The sequence below is a fragment of the Cuculus canorus genome, chromosome 3 (assembly GCF_017976375.1).
Source record: "Cuculus canorus isolate bCucCan1 chromosome 3, bCucCan1.pri, whole genome shotgun sequence".
In the NCBI taxonomy this organism is placed as follows: Eukaryota; Metazoa; Chordata; class Aves; order Cuculiformes; family Cuculidae; genus Cuculus; species Cuculus canorus.
Window position 1 is genome coordinate 57,437,639 of NC_071403.1, and position 19,284 is coordinate 57,456,922.

Genomic DNA, 19,284 nt, shown 5'->3' on the forward strand with positions numbered 1-19,284 from the left:
CTGAGGCCTTATCCCACAGATGAGCAAAAACCCCACCACAGCCTCCCCGCAGGCTGGCAGGCCAATTAGCAAATGCTGATTTGAGTTTTTCCATGCCAGCACAGCATTCCCCAGCAGCAGGAACAAGCTGGCTGCTCCTGCCCAGCTCTGCTGCTGCAATTGCACTTGTGCTTCCAAGTCACCTATTCGCCCAGAACGGTAGCTGCAGGCCTGTCAGCATATCCCACATGGGATTTGCTTCCCAATCCTGTGACATAGCTGGGACCTGTTCCTTCTCCTGGGCCAGCTTGTGCTCCCAAAGCAGCAGCCTCTAGCTGCACAGGAGAAGGGGCTTTGCCTCTTCCCAGCCTCCTCCTCAGCTCGCTACATACAGCAGCACATGTGTGGAGACTTGGCCACAACACAACGAACATACTAAAAAGAGATATTTAATGATCAGCAATGTGACTTTTCACTTGGAAGATGTTTATTGAAGTCCAGGTCGTGACAGTACATGGAATACACCATAAACTCCTCCAGCATGGAAAGAGGTAGAGGTAGACACAGCCCAGACAGTGGCACAGGCTATGCATTTCATCCCTCACAATGATATTCTGCAAATGCCTGAAGCACAGCTTCAGAGTTACACGTGCAGATAGCACAGTTAGTGCCTTCCCATGCACAGTGGGATTTTTGAGGGGCATAGGAATTCTCGCTTAGGGAAGACTAACCTCTAACTTTCCGTTATCTGAGGATAAGCATCTCAGCTGACTCTACTATTTCCACAGTAATCACCTTAATTTTATCAAATCTAAATGCCTGACAAGTGCCAACAGTGGCACCCTGGACCCTACAGAAATCTACCCCAAGAAAAAAAGAGCAAAGTGTTTCCACAAACATTTTGGGATAGGGCAGTCCACAGAAGGAGGTCCCTGTATGAGGCCTGTTCTCCAAATCCCGGTTTTCTTCCACATCTCTTCCCTGTAGCAGTGCACCAGAAAGCGGAAGGGATGCTGTTGCAGGCAGAGAGACTGGGGTGAACCAGACAGCTCACACCTGTGTGCTTAGGGGGACCATCTCATTGACAAAATCACATAAAATCCCACCCCAGGCAGTCAGAGCAAGAGCAAAAGCAGAGAAGAAATTATTTTAAGTTCCCTTAAATAGAGTTGTGAGCAACTTTCTCTGCACTAACTTGATAAATACAAGGTTTGGGGGGAAAACGCACATTTCAGTGAAAAATTTCAATCCTTACATTAACTGGGACCACTACACCCACACGTATCAGAGCTGAAATAAAACCCTGGGGTGGAGTAGCAGCCACTTGATATCAAATCTGTCAAAGCAAATCAGACTCTACTGGCAGCCTTCATGAGCACAGACATTATGCATATTGTCAGCCATACTTCACTAGTGCGAATTCATACAATGAATAGGAAAAGGGTTCAGTCCAGAGCTTGGCTACCTGTTGAAACCAGTTTCTGAGGTTCTCAGTGAACTGCAGATGCAGTTTACTTTATTTAATTACAACAGAAATTCAATAAAAGAAAGAGGTTTCTTAAACTGCCAGATTAGCAGACTGGGGGGAATGCTGCCATCTACTTACTAGCAAAAAAAGGCAAGCAAAAATTAATAGTTCTATTTGCTGTCACTGGTCAGCTTAAAACCACAAAGCTAGTCTTCTGACAGGCAATTTTTCAAGAGCTGCTTAATTGCTACCATTTTTTTTGCCAGTCAATGTGTTTGCTAAATTCCCTGGCATTCCCCAACAAAAGGTCTGCAGTTTTCAGAAGAGAGTGCTTTCCAGATGAGCACCATTCCTCACCTACATAGAAAAATGTGCTTGCAAGTTAAAAATTGTAGAGAGGAGACTGCTGCATGTCCAGCTGACAACGTTCATCTCTTTTTACTTACCTTGGAATGGAGATTGTCACAAGCCTAACATTTCAATTACTGTCCAGTTGCTGGATATTTTTAGTGCACTAAAAAATAAGCCTAGCTTAGAGCATTTACATTTGCATTCGTTAATTATGTTAACATCTACACCATGAAAACTCTAGTGACACTGTGTCAATATTCTTTATATAGAAGAGAACACTGCATTCACTACAGACAGTGCACTGACAGATATAAGACAATTTCTGTACAAAATGAAATGTCAAGTTAAAGTTACAGGACGCATTTTCTCAAGTTTCCTGATCGAGTGCTCCCCTTCCACCTACGTGTCTGACCCTAAGCCTGGATTTCCCCCTTTCTCTGTGCAGATCCCCAAGCTCCAACCCTGCGAGCATCCTGGCAGCACCTGCACAGCAGCTGAAGCAGCACTAAAAGGTGACAGATTCTCTGGCTGCCAATGGCATAAAAAAGCATGCATCCCATCCAGCTCATGACTATTTTTTGTCTCTTTGTTGTTTCATTGTTGGCTTTGTTTTTGATTTTTTTTTGTTTGCTTGGTTTTTGGGGTTTTTTTTTTTTTTTTGAGAATTTGCCTTTGTCCTAACCAAAGGAACAGGAAGAAGCCAGAAGTTTCCAATCACCTCAATGGTAAGGCTGCATTTTGTTTTGTAGAGACATAACATGACTACAAGAAATGCAAAATCCTACTGCTGGGGTGAGGGGAAATTTCTGTCTTTTCTCCTCCCACCCACCATAGTCAACATGTATCTGGGCAAAGAAGCAGCAAATGATGGAAACTCATATGAGCCATCTATATATTAGTAAGAGATGGGCAACAGAACCCAGGTTACACGTATTACAATTACATCTCACACAGACCACACGTCTTTGGGCATAAATTCAAGCAGAAAGCACGGCAAGGGACATCACTTCTAGTGTACTGAAACAGAAGTTTTCAAGTGGGAAGTTCTCAGAATGATTAAAGTTTCACAATTAGTATTACTAATGTTGCATTAAGGTGAAGGATAGCAAAACACATCAAGAACTAAGTTGCACACATTCAGCAGAGTGCCCAGAATACAGCTCAAACAGATGAAACTTTTTGCAAAACAGTGTCAATGAAGCATCTTCTCCACTCTGGAAGTAAAAGATGCCTGCAGCAAGGCTCATGAAGGCTTTACCTTTACAGACCGTAAGCTTCTTGGCAGAAAAAGTACATCAGTAAGATCCAAGACCACACCACAGCAAGCTGCCCCTCTAGAGGCTGAGCCACAGGGCAGCCTCTAGGACCAAGCTGCAGGTTTGCCTGGGCATGTCGCTACAGAGGTACAGCCAAGCAGCAGTTCTGCTGCAGAAGAAGACAGTGAAAAAGGCCTCACCCACTCACAACAGCTCATTCCTCCCAGCACCAACAGTCCCACAGCATAACCCCAGCCCAGCAGCAAAACCACTCCAACCTACAAGCTCCCAGGTTAAGCCACTCCTGAGGTAAAGGCAGACTCACCATTATCCTGCACATCCCAAACAAATCTGTAGCTCCCTCTCTTCTCTGCTGGCAGACCAACCTCCCATGCAACCAGCCAGCTCTGCCTTTTCCAACCAGCCAGCTCCGCCTTTTCTAAAAGACCCACCTGTGCCCACCCAAACCATCTTCACCTGCTCGCTCTCCCACTGCCCCCAGAGGCAAGCCAGCCATCAGGTGGGTTAGTGCCACTTACGTGCCAGCTCCGTAAGCTTAACAGAGCCCACTTTCTGCAGAGCCATAAGGCCTTTCGAAATGGATTGTGAGTCATCCAGCTCGCACACCAGCCCCTGCATAAATAGTAAGGGATCCTAGATCACAAATCTGAACAAACGGGCAGATCTTATTCATGAGCTGCTAAATAGGTTTCCTATCTGAGTGCCCTTTAGGCTTCTCCAGGCTTTTCTTAGTCCAGCAAGTGGATTTTCCCAGTTTGCCTGTGTAAACTGCATAGCTCTTCCCATACTGACCTACATAACTTGAGCCTTGAATGACACTCCAAGGAGAAGCCGCTTAATGATGTTCAGATAGCTCAAGTGTGGCAAACCTGACAAAGTCCATCTTTCTCTAGCATCTGCCAAGGGTAAGGACCACAGAAGCCCCATGTGCATGGAGAGAAGAGAGAGAGAAGTGGGACTGCTGTGCCATTAGAACATGATGGAAATTAAGGATAATATGGAGTTTCTTTTCACAAGCATTCATTAGTCTGCTTCTGTTCTCAGTGAGGAGGGGAAGGTATAATGTGGCGGCAAAGACAGAAAAGCTAATGGAAGCTGAGGCTTGGGAACGGATGCCTCTCAAATGCAAACAGGGATGGAGCAGGTGAGTGTACTTGAGCTTGCAGAAAAAAATGCATCATTTCTCTTCTGGAATTTGATTCTGAAATTGCTACCCAACAGCAAATATTTATTCCTCAGCTCAAACCTGGTGTTGCACATTTAGCAACAGCAGATGTCAGAGGCGTGTTTTCCAAGGCGAGGGAAAGAACCCACTTGAGCAAGGCCAAGACTCACAGAAATGCGATCACACATGGCAGACTTTGGGAGGTTCATCTTCAAGCACAAATGGCTTCACTACAAAGTTTTTAAAGAAAGTATAATTAAGGATAGCAGTGGAAATGGAAGCTGATAAGGCCTGTGGCTTTATTGTCACCTGGCCTCAGCTGAAGCACTAAGATGTCAGAGCCCCTCTCTAACCCTCTGAACTTCCTGTGAATCTCTTCACTGACAGTACCAGGGACAATTTGCAGAGCTTTAGGAAGGGGGAGCTTATAGAAATGCATCTGTCCTCTAGCACAATTTCTCTCCACTAACCATGGCCCTCACAGGTGACCACCAGTGAGGCAGCCACTGTTCCCAGAGACCATTCTCTTGAATCACTCTTGAATCACATTCTGTTGATTAGCAAGTGAATTACAGGCTAAGTAAGGGCATAGCTATTGGGGGAGCACCAGGTTAGAGGAAGGCTGCTAGCAGAGGACTCAGAACAGTTTTTTCATTAATGACTTAGTCCAAAAATGAGGAGTTCATTGACAAAATTTGCTGGAGATGTGAGGTTGAGAGTTCTCATTAATGCAGAGCAAAATAGAGATATCTCACAGGACAAACTAGACTGTTGGGGAGCAATGGAAGTAGAATAAAGCTGAATGGGTCAAGGTCAAAGTCATAGTAAGAGAATAATAATACTTTCTGCCAAAAAATGTGAGCTCCTCAGCAAAAAGTAACTAAAGGACTTGGATCACAGTGACTAATCAGTCACAGATGTAATGCTAGATAATGAAAATGTCGTTCTCAAAGTTATCAAGATGGCTAGTTTCAGTGCAGACAGCGAAGAACCATGCCATTGCAGAGGCTCTTCTGCATGCCCATGCATTGTACCACATATACTCATGCTCCTCCTTTCTTCAAGCCATACAAGCACTGATGACCAACAGCAGAGAGGAAGTAACCTGAGAAGAGGGGGGTTTTATAAACCAGCTCTAAAGAGAAGCAGAGCAATCACTGCCAAACAAGAAATACCAGCTTAAACACTACCAAGGAAGAAGAATTATTTAAGCTGGCAATAGGTTTTGGCTCAAGAACAGAGTCGTAAGACCATTATAGATAAATTTCAGCTGCTGTCCATAAAAAAAGGGTGACAGGAGAGCTTTGACTGGCTTGAAATTTGAGTTCAGTGACCTGTGCAATACTACAAGGTGGTATGTATTATACGTGAGCGCAATGCACTGCTGTTTGCTCCACGCTGACTCTAGGCTGCAGTCAGTCGACATGCGCCTCTGGGGAATAACCACTGGGCTTCAGCACCCACCCTGCCACTGTCAGCAGTGTAGACACACTTGAGACATGGTAAACATGATAAATGTAAGTCAACACTGGATAACAGACTCCCGTGTATGGATGCTTTGCTGTAGTTCCCGGGAATAAAACTAACAGTGTCAGCCTGGGAGAGCAAGGGGTGCAGATGTATACAAAGATCAGAAGGACAAATTTTGTGAGTGGAAAAGCAGAGGTGGCTCCAGGATATCCCTATAAATTCCTGTGGCTTCTCTTTTTAGAAAAGCAATTGCTCTAACCAGTCATTCAACCTTGGGCTTTAAAGCTCATGATGTTCAGATGCTTGATATCACAGTGGTGTGTGCAGTGGAAGAATCTGGGTTTGTCTTTAGTCTTATGTTCTCAAGGAATTGTTGACATGATCAGAAAAGGAAAGGTTTCCATAAGATGCTATATGACACTGAGAAATACTGGAAATGCGCTATGCACTGAGACTGGCTCCCTTGTTTTCCTTATCTCAGTTTCCAAAGGCATAGAAATCCAGGAGCAACTAAAGCTAGACTCTCTGAAAAGGAAATTATTTTCTCCACAGAGATCTAAGACCTTGGAATGGTTGCATTTGTGATTTAAAAAATTTATATTTCTGTCTCCTTTACACCTGCCTAAGAATATGTGTGGGTTTAAATTTTTTACTTTTAATTTTATTTACTTTTTATTTTATTTACATTTACTGCTTGGACTATTGACATCAGTGAGGCAGTACCTTGATGTGTATTATCTCACTTAACTCACAGATCTAATTGGCACGTATGGGGAAGAGCCAGACTGGAGACAAGCATGGGAATACCCAGTCTCACATTTTACTCAGTTACGTGGGACCGGGTATTCATATCGCTTTTGAAAACAGAGCAAGACATTTCTGTGCAACGGGGCTGGGGGTTCTACATACATTTTTGCAACTGTCAGCTATTTGCTACCCAAAGGAAAATAAAGAAAGGAGAAAAAACATTAACATAATGAGATGGTAACCAGTATAGGTTTCCTAAGAGTTGTGAGCATTTGCAGGTGGCATAGTCCCTGAGTATTTGGACTTTCCCCAGCCTCACATTCGTCTCCAGTCCAGCTGCTTGTCCACATATGGCGCCGTGACAGGAGTAGCAAAGAGCTATGGTGGAGCCACTGCAGGCAAAATGCAGAGGGCTGGCCGAGGCAAACTGTCAACGCCAGCGTTCCTCAGCATCTGGATACATTTGTGCCTCCACCTCGCCTCTGTCATCAACCCCAGGGTCATATCCGTGGGTGCCTGGGGTCGGAACACAGCACAGCACTGCTGTCACGAGCCCATGGGTGAGAAAAGCCTCTCCAGATGAGTCACATGAAATTCAGCTTCAGTGTTTGTAGAGTCATCTGAGTCTGACTGCCCAGCTCCTCCAGCAACTACAACCCCAATGTTGTTTGTAAGGGGAGTCTGAAGTACCTTTGAAGGCTACTTGGCCACAGGAACCCAGTAAGAGAAAAAGCACAGCTCAGGAAGACAGTGGTGGCACAGCAGATGTGAAAATACAGATGTTGAAATGCTCAATCTGCTTTAAACCCGTGTGCAACTTCTGTTCAGTGGGTTGAAAGGTTTCGGTTTATTTAATTTGAAAGTATGTGAAGGAAAAAAAAGCCCTATGCCAAAACAACAGGCAAGATCCATCTGAGACTAGCACTGAGTTGTGTGGAGATGTACAATGCTGCATCTATGAAGGACTTGTGTGTGTAGCTATTCTTCAGGCTCAGAAATCTTTTGATGGTAATTAATGTATTCGAATGGTAATCTGCTTTTGGCTCGAGACCTAAAATGAGTATTCAAGTATTGACCAACAGAGAAACTACCTGTGATGTTGCCAAGGTTGCTTACCATGCAGAACAGTTGTCTCGCACCTGAGAACTTAACTCTTAGAGGACCCAGAGTTCAGCTCCCAAGTTAGCATCACACAGTCTTCCAGACACCAGAAAGTTTCTGCTGGCTGTAAATGCATATCAAAACAGCATCACAAGGGCCTCCAAGGCCAAGCACCAAGTTACAGCAGGAAATGAGGACTGGGCTTCCCCAGCTCATGGGAGGTTGTCCCTAGCTGCAGGACAGTTAGTTTGGCAAGCCTACGCTAAATCAACAAATGGAGAAACTATTTTTGTCTACATCAATGGCAATTGGTTTTTTTTCAGTACAAGCTCTGCAAGGACCTGAGAAAGTGTTGTCCTCCATGCAAGCCTCTTTGGAATAAGGACAGCCCTGCAGTGGGCTGCCTGCCAGGGACGGTGCGAAGGGACATCTTACAGCCCTGGACCCAGCAGCTCTCTTACACCTCACAGGTCCCTTTTCCTTTCACTGCATGGCTGACACCCTCTCCCCTTCATGTGTGTGCTCTGAGGTCATACCTCTGCAGCAAAGGACAATGCTGGTTCCCCCCGTGACATGAGCTGGGCTCCCGCGCTGGCATCAGCTCTCAGAAGTGCATTTCCATGCTCAGCTACACGTATAGCTACACACAACACAGAGCCCTTCAGTAGCTCAGTTGACCAGACAACATGGAGTTACTATTTTCATGCAACTGCCAAGAACAGGTTGTGAGTAATGCATTTATTACTAGGAAAGGTTATTGATAAACACGCTTGGAAATCTGATTATCAAAGTAGAAGACAGCACCAGCCAAGTTTGCACCCAGCTCCAGCATTTACCATACAAATTGATCACTATGGGAAAAGCTTTCACCCAACACAGCAGCTACCACCACCACTGACCACCAGTCAGAGATTTACCAAAAGGAGAAACAAAGGATGGGGAGAGGGGAGAAGTGGATGAGGAGAATGTGGCATCTCAAGAGATCTTTTTAAGTTCTTCATGACTAAATAATTATTTATTTGGTTATGAAGAACTCTGACCCTTCGCCCACAGCCGGAAGCCATTGTGCAGCAGGAATCATTTGTGAAACTACTCCATGGAAGGTCAACATACTATAGCTTCAATAGGTCTCATATGCGTTTGTTTCATCTTTCCTGCCACCCCCCACAAACTGAGAAGTAAGCAATGAGTTCAAGAATCTTTACTCTTTTTTTTTTCAATTTAAATTATACTTCTGAAATACAAGTAAAAAACCTTACAATGAAATATGTTACTAATTTCTACAAGATAGTCTAAATAATAATGCACTTACATCATTTACACAATAAAATAGGAGCGCTTAGATCAATATTTACATATTGACAGAAAACGCGGTCGTGCAGCCATCTGCTTCTGGTGCTGTCCCCTGATGGAGTACCTTTGGGAGACCACAGCCTGCAGTTGCACATAAATCCTTCTGCGGGGAGAAAGCCCTGCCAAAGTCTTTCCAGGTGCAGGGACCTGCCCATGGGGTGCCAAAGAGACCAAAATTGTGGCAAATATTTGCTTTTTCATCTTCAAGCTGCCATTATAGCATATGAGCACAAATTGATTAGTTATTTAAAGAATTCCGATACAGAATTAGGCACTTCATTATAAAAGTTATTATGGCTTATGCAAAACAATTAACTTTGCTCACAATATGTACTTGCTAGAGTCAGAGGGAGAAAGAGACATATCCAAGGGCACACTTCGAGCCAATGCTTTGGGTTAGCCTACATTAGAAATTTAGATTTAAATTATTCAGTGTCAGTCCTGATCTTCTCAGTAAGCCAAGCAGTCACTGTGTTTTAGTCTATCTGCACTTTCCCCCCAAATTATTGATAACTAGAGCTTTCCTTCTTACAATAAGTTAACTACTTACATCCATGCTGTTCAGTGTGCCATTGGGTGACATATCCAATTGTCTTGAAAGAGTACACCGTAGGCTGAGGGATTATTTACATATCTTAACATGTAGAAAATAAAGTTGTAATTTACCAAGTAATAAATATAGCTCAACAGAGTACAATATTGAAATAAAATAAATTAGAATGATTCTCCAGGTATCGAATTCCTTCCCTTAAGGCCTGAGCCAAAAACCACACAGTGTTGTTTTTTCAATGGCTCGAAAAGGTTTTGGATGGGGCTCCTTATTAGACACTGGCTGTTTGAAATGAGATGTTTAGCTAAGCCAGCAGGTGCTTGGAATCTATATGATCAAACAGCAAAACTTACCTCTAAAAGGAGTCTTTTGGGTAAAACAATTTAAAACAAACGTTAATACTATGTTTATTAGGAAGAATATAATTCTTGCAGATTGTCTCAACATTAATTCAGCAGCAAGGAAATAAGCATACAACTAAGAACACAACGTATTTGTGAGGCAAATACGCGTTAGTGCACATGATTTTCAAAAAAAATCACTCAGCTACATTTGTGCATAGTTCAGAATGCTTCTAACTAGACAGTTAATAAAAGTCTTCTCATGACTACAGCTAAGTTTGCCTTAAAAAAAAAAAAAAATTAACTGAAAAACAAGAAGGAGTAACTCACTCAAGAAAGTTGTCCAGATAAAAACGACACCAAACTTCAGGTTCAAATATATCAGAACACTGAGAAATTCAGAATCTAACTAAAAGTCTTAAAACTTAGGTCTATCAAAATTTTTTTAAAATATATTAAAAGCAGTGAATCTGCTCTCGGAATTGCACGCTCACCAGGTTTGTAAACTCTAAACGAAGTCAATGATGCACTGTTCACTACAAGAGGTATAATGTAGATGCTCTTTGCAAAGCCATGCAGATGCTTTGTCTGTAATTTACTCCATGTGTCCTTTCTTCTCTTCCTTGAGGATTAAGCATTTAAAGTAATTCAGTAGCTAAAAAGTCTTATAGGAAAAGGTTTGGGTTTACATGGAAGGTGGGGTGACAGGCGTCCATGTGGATGTTAGCCTGGCATGTGCGGAGGCATCATACTGGCTGTCAGGCAGGTCCGTGGGTGCCCTGCTGTCGTACAGGGGCGATGCAGAGGAGGCAGCAGTGGCCGGGTGTGGGAGGGCAGTGTAGTGTGCCGGAGAGCTGCGTAAAAATTGTGAGCTCAGGCCGCTGGACATTCCACTTGACTGAGACACCGGTGTGATGGTGCTGTTACTCACAGACCATAAGTTAGGATACTGACTGAAAGGGAAAAGTGATAAAACGGGTTATTAGTAACTCTAGTGCCTGCAGGCAGTCACTCAGGTCATGACAGAGCTTTCAGGCTGCATTTGTTTGCTGGAAACAGTGAATTTCTTCAGGAAGTTCACAGCCACTGTGAGGTATGAAGGACCTCTGGGCACAAGGTCATATTCACGGCACTCCACCAATAAATCTAACCTCCCTGTTTTTCCAACACAGGTTCCAGCACTAGGTATACTAGAAAATTTTAATCCAAACTGAGGAACAGGCTGGCCTGAAAAATGCAGAGGTTTGAAAGCTGATTCCTGAGCCATGCCGTACTCTTGCCCCAGGGTAAGGCCACATGGTGGAGGTGAATAAACACAGCAATATGGACCCAGACAGGTTTGAATCCATTGCCCTGGGTCTGTCAAATCCCTAGTCTCCCTTAAATGCCTCTCTAGTCCAAAAGGGACAGATACCTCCAGACAGCAATTCAGCTCTCCTTGTTCATTATCTCATGTTAGAAGCGGAAGAACTAGCTCGATGGCTGCGGATTGCATGGATACTACAGAAAGGGCTGCTTAAAACTAAAAAAGCCTTGTCAGGACACTACAGCCTCTGCACTCCCTCTCCTCTGGGTATGTACAAACACACAAACACGTATGTAAAAACACACACATGAATTTTAAAAAACAAATTGATTCCAGAAACACTATGAGAAAAAGTTTGGTCTTGCTATGTAACAGTACACAGTGCTTTCTACCCATCAATCCCAAGCAGTTTAGCAAAAAAAAGATAAATATTCTTCTTACTTTACAAATAGCAGCTTAGACAAAAGGAATGGCAGAAATGCCTTCCTTGTGGTCCCACAGTTCCAATTCTATTGGTCTTATCTACTCATAGCACAAGAGCTGAAACTCAGTGGACTATGCAACTTTCCAAATATGTATCCTGGGGGCCAGACGTGGAAAGACCTGCTAGAAGGACCTGTTTACTTCATTAATGTATGTTCAGGACTAAAATTCTGTACAGTAATAGCTATTTTATACCAGGTAGTACTACATACTCTGATTAGTAGCTAAGCGTCCATATGCTTGGTTCAAATAAAAATGGTTTCCACAGAGTGGTAGATCTGACTTGCCAAGAAATATGCCCAAACCTAATAGCAAAGATTCTACCACTTTCTGTGTATTTCTTTGAATTTGTAAATTTAGCCCAAACAGAATGACTGTAAACTAAATCTCTGCCAAAAGTTTAATTAAGATAAAAAGTATAAAGAGGAGAAAAGATACATTTATATGATCAGAAAATGGCAAAGGTTTTCACCAAGTGTACACTCTCATGCTATTCTCCCTTCTGTGGCAACGCTTGAGTAAAGAATTACTGCCCCAACTACGCGTTCCTTCTCCACAGTATGGTTCGCCTCCTTCATTTGTGGCAGAACAAGGGTTTGAGGAGAGGGACAGGAAAGCAGTGACTGACCAAAATGAAATAGATCAAAAATAAACTTTTTAAACACCATTTGCGAAATGGAGACGAAGCTTAAAAGAGCATACTCAAATCCAATAGATGTTTAAGTAATTTGCAATCCTTCATCTATCAAATATTGCTGCCACAAATATCTACATTTCCAAAATCTAAACATAAAAATAATAGTTGTTATCTGTCTCTTTAATCTTTTCCTTGTAAATAGTCTTTCTCAGGGCACGCCCCTCCCAGATGGCCAATAATTTGCATGTGACGATAAGGACTTCTAATATTTTTTGGTCACTCTTTCAGCCTTCTCTTCCTAGAAAGTATCACTAGAAATCTGAGGCCTGCTGAGGGATGGACTCCTACCTGGAGGTGGTAGCTGTGCCAGTGCTGTGACTCATGGGCACCATTGTCGTGTGTGTGGGAACTCCTAGAGAAGACCAGTTGTCATGGGACTGCAGCATGGAAAGGCAGGCAGAGGAGTTATCGGCATAGGCTGCTGAGAAAACAACCAAGCACTTAAACACGCTAGAATCAGACCAATCAACAATCTTGTATTCAGATGTAACACATAGCTTTAAACCACCCTCCCTATTACTGCCTTGCAAGAAACCAAACTTCACACTCACGGAGAAAAATGAAATCATCTACTAGCTGTGTCAAGTTCAGAATTTCACTGGCATGTCCCTGCTGATGCGTCTTTTTCTCAACTTAAAACTGCAAAGTCTCATCTATATGAAGAATCTACAGCCAAAAAGCTACTTCAAATTATCAGCTAATTCAGCCATGCTTCCTTATTTGGTCAGTGGGAAGAGTCAGGCTACTTATTTACTCTACCCCAATCGCTCTTCCAGGGCACCTTCATTATCGCCATCATCTACACTGGCAGTAATGGTCTGGCAGCCCTGGATAACAAGCATATCACTGGACCACATATCCCAGTTTTGAGCTAAGAATGCCATGGTGGGCTCTGAAATCTGCCTTCTGCACCATCAAGAGTGATTGAATTGTGGCTTAAACTACTCAGCTGGTGACCAAACCCAGCTGGCCAACGTGGCAGAGACACTAGGAATCTATAAGGGGAATCCTATACAGCCATCCATAGCAGAAAGAAGTTACTGTGGCAGCTGGCTAAGGGAAGGAGAAGAGGTTCCTTGTTTAGGACCAGAGAACAAGAAGGAACACTGAAAGTTTTCTGTTCTTTTATTTTGTTTCAAGTCACAAAACTTGCATAAAATTTCCAAGATGGAAGAGAAGTCCATAGAAAGCTAGCGTTCTGCTTTAAAATGAACTACAAAGTTCCATATAAGATTGATCAGGCTGCATCTGGAAGCCCTTGTATTACTTCACAATTCAAAATATTAACTATTTTTTTAAATGGGCACCTTCAATGTCCATATATAGGCTGAAGGGCAAAAATTGTGAACAGGCCTTTGCCAGAAGAAAAATAAAATAAAAGTAATAATTGGGGAAAAAAAAACCCACTGGTAAAAATGCCCTTCTCTCCTCTCTCTTAAGTACCTATTTGGCTGTTTCAGAGCACAGCTTTTAAACAGCTCTGCAGGTTACTTAGCAGCATATTGTTTCCACATATCCAGTTGCAACACATTCATTGAGAACAACCTTAGTGCACTAATGTTAATTACAGCAACAGAAAAGTAAAACTGTCAGAATCAGGTCCTCAGTTGTTATGTCCTAATGACAAGCTAAACTAGCGGAACCAGATATACACTTCTTCATTTCATTGTAATACCTATAACTAATGATTAAAATCCTCACTTTCAAACTTAATATAATTAAGTTTAAGCTTACTGGTTACAAGAACTCAAGAGCACAAGACAAAGCCCACGCAATATAATCTAATCAAATAGCAGATGGCAGTACTACACACCCTCGTTTTTTCCATCATAAAGAGACTGGAGACATGTACTCATCATGCCTCTCTCTTTGCAATGCTCGTCCCAAGCCCTCTGCGCAAACTGAGGTAGACAGCAACCTCAATTTCCATGACATTGCTTGAGATGCCCACTGCTCAGAGCTCACATCCCTTGGCTTATTTCCCATCTTTTTACAGAGCTGCAACGTCAAACTTACTTGGAGAGTTGTTTCTATGGGTGTAGGGGTTGGGGTAGGGGGCAGGACGGTGGTTCCTCAGCGATGAGTACCTCTCACAGCTGTGAGCAGGGGAGAGTGACAGGGGGGCTCCAAACTGAGGGTGAGGATTGGCAGGTGGGCACAGAGTCCCAGTCCCAGGAATAATCCAACTACCTACTGTGGGGAAGCGAGAGGTTTGTAAGATGGGTATACAATGCAGCCAGGCAAGGACAGAATCATAGAGCAATGAAATAAACAATCGATCAGTGAGGAAATGCACACTCAGAAAAGGAAACTGTTTCAAGACGGCTGAAAAATGTGCATCTTTACAACTTTCTTAAACAATCTTACGAAATAAAATTAGAAAACAGCTTAGAAAAAGCCCCACGCCAAGCTAACATTATTTTCTAAATTACCACTTAATTACAATCACATTAAGGAAACACTGAAAAGGTGAAACCCTCACACACACACGTAGTGTGTGCTCAGTAATAGTCGGTGTGATCTTCAGTTTTAAACTGCTCTTTGGCATTCTCAGTCTACAGCTAAGCCCTGAAGTTTCTCAGACTGCCAAGAATAATTCCTAAGTTAAGTATTTTCACTGAAACAAAATAATTCCTACTGCAATTCAACTTCTCCCCTTTATAGGCTGCAGGCATTTTTTGGCAATAATCCGTTAAAACAGATACCATTAAAACATTGATGCTTTTTATTAACATGAAAAAAAACTTTCTAAGCAAACTAATTTTCTTGAAGTACTTAAAATGTAAGCACCATTTAAATAATTTTCTGCTATATTTTGAAATAAAATTTGTCTCTGTCTCCACCTGAATATTGCTACCCTTGTATACAAAGGCAGCTGTCTTTTTTGACATGAAGGTAACTGCAAGATTCTATCAAAGGGCCTTGAATCTAATGCATAAGTCTTAACCACACATACACGCATAGATCATCATGTTTATACAAGCGAGAACCCGCATGAGCTCAAATTATGAGAATTGGCAATATTATCCTTCCTGTGAATTAGCAAGCCAGCAAACATTGCTCTCAAAGTTTTGCTTAACTTAACAGACAAGATGCAAGAAATCAAAGTTATGTTCACGATGCAGAATGAAAAGAAACGTACACTGTGAATACCCAGACTGCTGGTTGTCTCCCACTTCCTCCATCATGTCTTTGTGATCACTTCTACAAAACAAACAGTGTTGTAATAGTTAAGAATACGCTTTTACAAATCTATGGAAAAATCCACACTTTAGAATCGAATTAGGAGCTCTCACCTTTCTTTTGCATCAAGAAATGCCTTTGCAAATGGATTGTATTTAATTTTTAAAGCTGTGATCTAAAAACAACAACAAATATTGTTATTTGCAAACATAGTAATTCATGATCATACTGACGATAGAATCCTAGATTGGTTTGTGTTGGAACGGACCTTGAAGATCAGCTTATTCCAAGCCTCCTGCCATGGGCAGGGACACCTCCCACTAGACCAGGCTATCCATTAAAACTTGTAAAATTGTAGATTCTTGAAGAAATAAGATTAGGCCTGTGAAACCAACCTACCGGCTTCAATGCATCCCTAAAGTCTAATGTGTTAGCAGAGGGCTGGGAATCAGTCCCTTTGCCAGACTCCAAGAGACTGGATTGCTTGAGTATATTGATCAGCTAATAAAACAGCTAAGAAAGTTAGTACACCGAAGAGTCATAAAAAGCTTCGCATTTCAAGCCAGAGCAAAATAGGCATCAAAAGAAATCTCGGCGATTGGGAATCTACGGATCCATTAAATACAGAAGTGCACATTGGCTATCTGAGAAAGGCCAGTTTCGAAAACGGCACATCCGCTTATTCCACTATTTAGCTGAAAATGACAACTGCATTTCCTACTGCACTTGTTTGTCCCACTGAATCTTTTAAAAATTCCCCTGCAATACAGTTGCAGCACATATTGGGACAAACAGCGATCAGAACTTTGTGTTATTACACGGGCATAGCCCTTTCATTTATAATAATTTCTTCTTTTTTATATATTTAGCTTCAAATAAAGCACAGAAAGAACAAAAAAAAGTGAAACAAGATCCATTAGCTTGCTTTGTAACATGCACTTTGCCACTTGAAGCCTCCTGGCTCTTGCATCCTTTCCTCCCCACTGCGCATACCTCCTCATTCTGGTAGGCCGTCACAGCTATAAACTGGGTCTCTGGGAAGGAATGGCTGGTGATCATCCGCTGTGGGCCACCCACTCGCACTATATGAATCCTTGGCTCGTACTTGTGCAGAGAGTTCAACATGATCTGTGAGCAAACGGATAGAGGAGGTGAGCAGTGACAGAGTGGAGACAGATGCTGGCAGGCACAGAAAGCACTCAGGCTGTAAAGCAGTTCCAGCAGAAGAGGAAGAGGCAACAGGTAGGAATGAACCCTAAAATTGAAGCTGTAAGAAAAAGAAAGGAACGTATCAGTTAGACACCTCAACTTCTTGCCTAGTTATCCTCATCCCTGTTACTTGACAGGGCATCTTGCACAGTCACAAACACGCTAGCAATACGTAGCCGGAAAGACACATAGACTACACTGCTGCCGCTATCAGATATTCAGACCAGAAAGACATTGAGAAAAGGAAATCAAAATATCAAGGCACTCATCCTCGTCTGAAAGACCAGTGCTGCTGAAAAAAAAGAAGCAGCTGGGGAGCAGAGGGTGACACACACCCCTCAACAGGATTGATAGATACAAGAAGGAGGAGAAGGACCTCGGGGATGTTGAAGGACAGCTGACTGAAGATGAGCCAGCAGTGTGCCCAGGTGGCCAAGAAGGCCAATGGCATCTTGGCTTGTATCAGAAACAGCGTGACCACAGGGCCAGGAGGTTATTCTCCCCTGTACTCAGCACCGGTGAGACCACACCTCTAATACTGCGTTCAGTTCTGGGCCCCTCACCCCAAGAAGGCTGTTGAGGCTCTGGAGCGTGTCCAGAGAAGAGCAACAAAGCTGGTGAGGGGCTGGAGAACAAGTCTTATGAGGAGCAGCTGAGGGAACTGGGGTTGTTTAGCCTGGAGAAGAGGAGGCTGAGGGGAGACCTTATTGCTCTCTACAACTACCTGAAAGGAGGTTGTGGAGAGGAGGGAGCTGGCCTCTTCTCCCAAGTGACAGGGGACAGGACAAGGGGGAATGGCCTCAAGCTCCGCCAGGGGAGGTTCAGGCTGAACATCAGTAAGAAATTTTTCACAGAAAGGGTTATCGGGCACTGGCAGAGGCTGCCCAGGGAGGCAGTGGAGTCCCCATCATCCCTGGAGGTATTTAAAAGACGGGTAGATGAGGTGCTGAGGGACACGGTTTAGTGGCAGATAGGAATGGTTGGCCTCGATGATCTAAGAGGTGTTTTCCAACCTCTTACCTGCCCGCCGCCGTTGAGCTTGTTGGTGAGTTTGACTTTGCTGAAGGAGACAGGCGCCTTCATCCAGTGCGCCCCGAAGTTGGGCGAGTCGGGATGGATGTAGACGCAGCTGGGCGCCTGCGGCTCGGGCTTCCCGCCGGGCACCCACTCCCCGTTCACGTACTTCCAGCGGTGCCCGTCGGCCGCCACGAAGTCCAGCAGGAAGGAGTACATGGCGTTGGGGTCCAGCCCCGACACGCTCACCTTCAGCACCGGGAACATCCTCCTGCGGGGCGACACGGAGGCGCGATGCGCTGCGGCGGGGCAGCGCCCCCCCACCCCCGCCCTGCGCTCAGCCCCGCCGGGACCCCGCGGGATGGGGAGGGCGCGAGCCCCGCGGAACCCGCCCCTACCTGCCGTTCTTGGTGACGATCATCTCGTTGGTGAGCTCCTTGAAGCGCAGCCACAGGTCGTTGTCCTCCAGCGCGACCCGCAGCTCCCTCTCGGTGGGGTCGCCCTTCTCGCTGCCCGCCTGCAGCTCGCTCTCCACGGCGCTCAGCAGGTGATCCACGCGGTACGGGACGGGCTTGGCCGCTCCCTCCGCGCCGGGCGAGCTCATCCTGGCCCCGCCGTCCCCCGAGCGCGGCTCCCCTTGACCTCGGCGGTCGCGGCGAGCGGGGGAGCGGGGCGAGGAGCGCTGTTATACCCGGCCATAAACACCCCCCCGGGGACACCGCGGCAGCGCCGGGGGGGACGCGCTGATTGGCCGAGCGGTCTCTTTGATGCCGCCGGCCGGCCCCGACCATTGGCTGCCCGCGGCCATATCACAACGGAGCCCGTGGAGGCGTGTGGGGGGGAGAAAAGCCTGTGATGTTAATTGCAGCCCGCGGGATTAAACGCGGCTATTTTATGTAAATCTGCCCCCAAATGTTTGCACCTCTATCAAAGCCGCCGGGGCTCCGGCAGCCGCGGAGGAAATGGCCCATCTCGGCAACAGCCTCATAACCTGCGTGCGGCTCCCTCCCGGCTCCCCGCTGCAGCCGCCGCCCCGACCCCCGAGCTCTGCCGTTAGGCAGCCAGTCCTAGACCACAGGCACCTCGGATTCATATTTAAAGGAAAAAAAAAAAAAAAATGGGAAAGCCTTCTCCTCAGCCCCCCCCCTCCCCCTCCAAAGCCTCCTGCGACCGCCCCGCCGCTTCCCACGCTCCCTCGTCCCAAGTCGTGGAGCTTCGGCTCAAGCGAAGGTGCCACTTAGCATCGATCAGCCTTGCTCGGCTCCAGCTGAAAAGCTGAGCCCCCTCCTGCAGGGCAGCTGATGGCAAACCTGGCACAGAAAGGGCACTCCCCGCCACCGTCTCCCCAACTCTTAGCGAGCCCACCCGTGAGAAAAGACCAAGTTTGCTTCCCCCATCGCCTTCGAAGCCAGGATGCTCCACCACGGTTGTTCCGAGCCATCCAACCTAAACATATATAAATACATTGAATCTAGAAATCAGCTGGATGGCTCCTACTCATCCTACCTAAATACGTATATATTTATTTGAAACCTAGAAGTCAGATGAAAGGTTCCGAGCCATCCCGCCGAAATAAAAACATACTTCTAA

General features: G+C 44.8%; 1 protein-coding gene across 2 annotated transcripts; it reads right to left on the minus strand.

Annotated features, from left to right (window-relative positions):
• Nucleotides 1-10,487: 10,487 nt before the first annotated feature.
• TBXT (T-box transcription factor T) lies at nucleotides 10,488-18,298 on the minus strand. 2 transcript variants are annotated; one of them, XM_054062977.1, is made up of 8 exons: nucleotides 18,093-18,298; nucleotides 17,701-17,965; nucleotides 16,465-16,599; nucleotides 15,585-15,646; nucleotides 15,431-15,492; nucleotides 14,305-14,481; nucleotides 12,577-12,706; nucleotides 10,488-10,755 (listed from the first exon to the last, which is right to left on the minus strand). In XM_054062977.1, exons 1-8 carry the CDS (start codon nucleotides 18,296-18,298, stop codon nucleotides 10,488-10,490), a joined length of 1,305 nt encoding a protein of 434 aa, XP_053918952.1. The 2 variants fall into 2 exon arrangements, with proteins under 2 accessions (XP_053918952.1, XP_053918951.1); XM_054062976.1 differs by having other exon boundaries at nucleotides 12,577-12,709.
• Nucleotides 18,299-19,284: the final 986 nt, after the last annotated feature.

Bases quoted from the DNA above. Each gene is read 5' to 3' on its own strand.
- TBXT (XM_054062976.1), bottom strand. From the start codon at position 18,298: ATGAGCTCGCCCGGCGCGGAGGGAGCGGCCAAGCCCGTCCCGTACCGC. The intron at 15,647-16,464 runs GTATGCGCAGTG...TGTTGTTTTTAG, and splicing joins CGGCCTACCAGAATGAGGAG to ATCACAGCTTTAAAAATTAA. The intron at 10,756-12,576 runs GTAGGAGTCCAT...TTTCCCTTTCAG, and splicing joins GGCACAGCTACCACCTCCAG to TCAGTATCCTAACTTATGGT.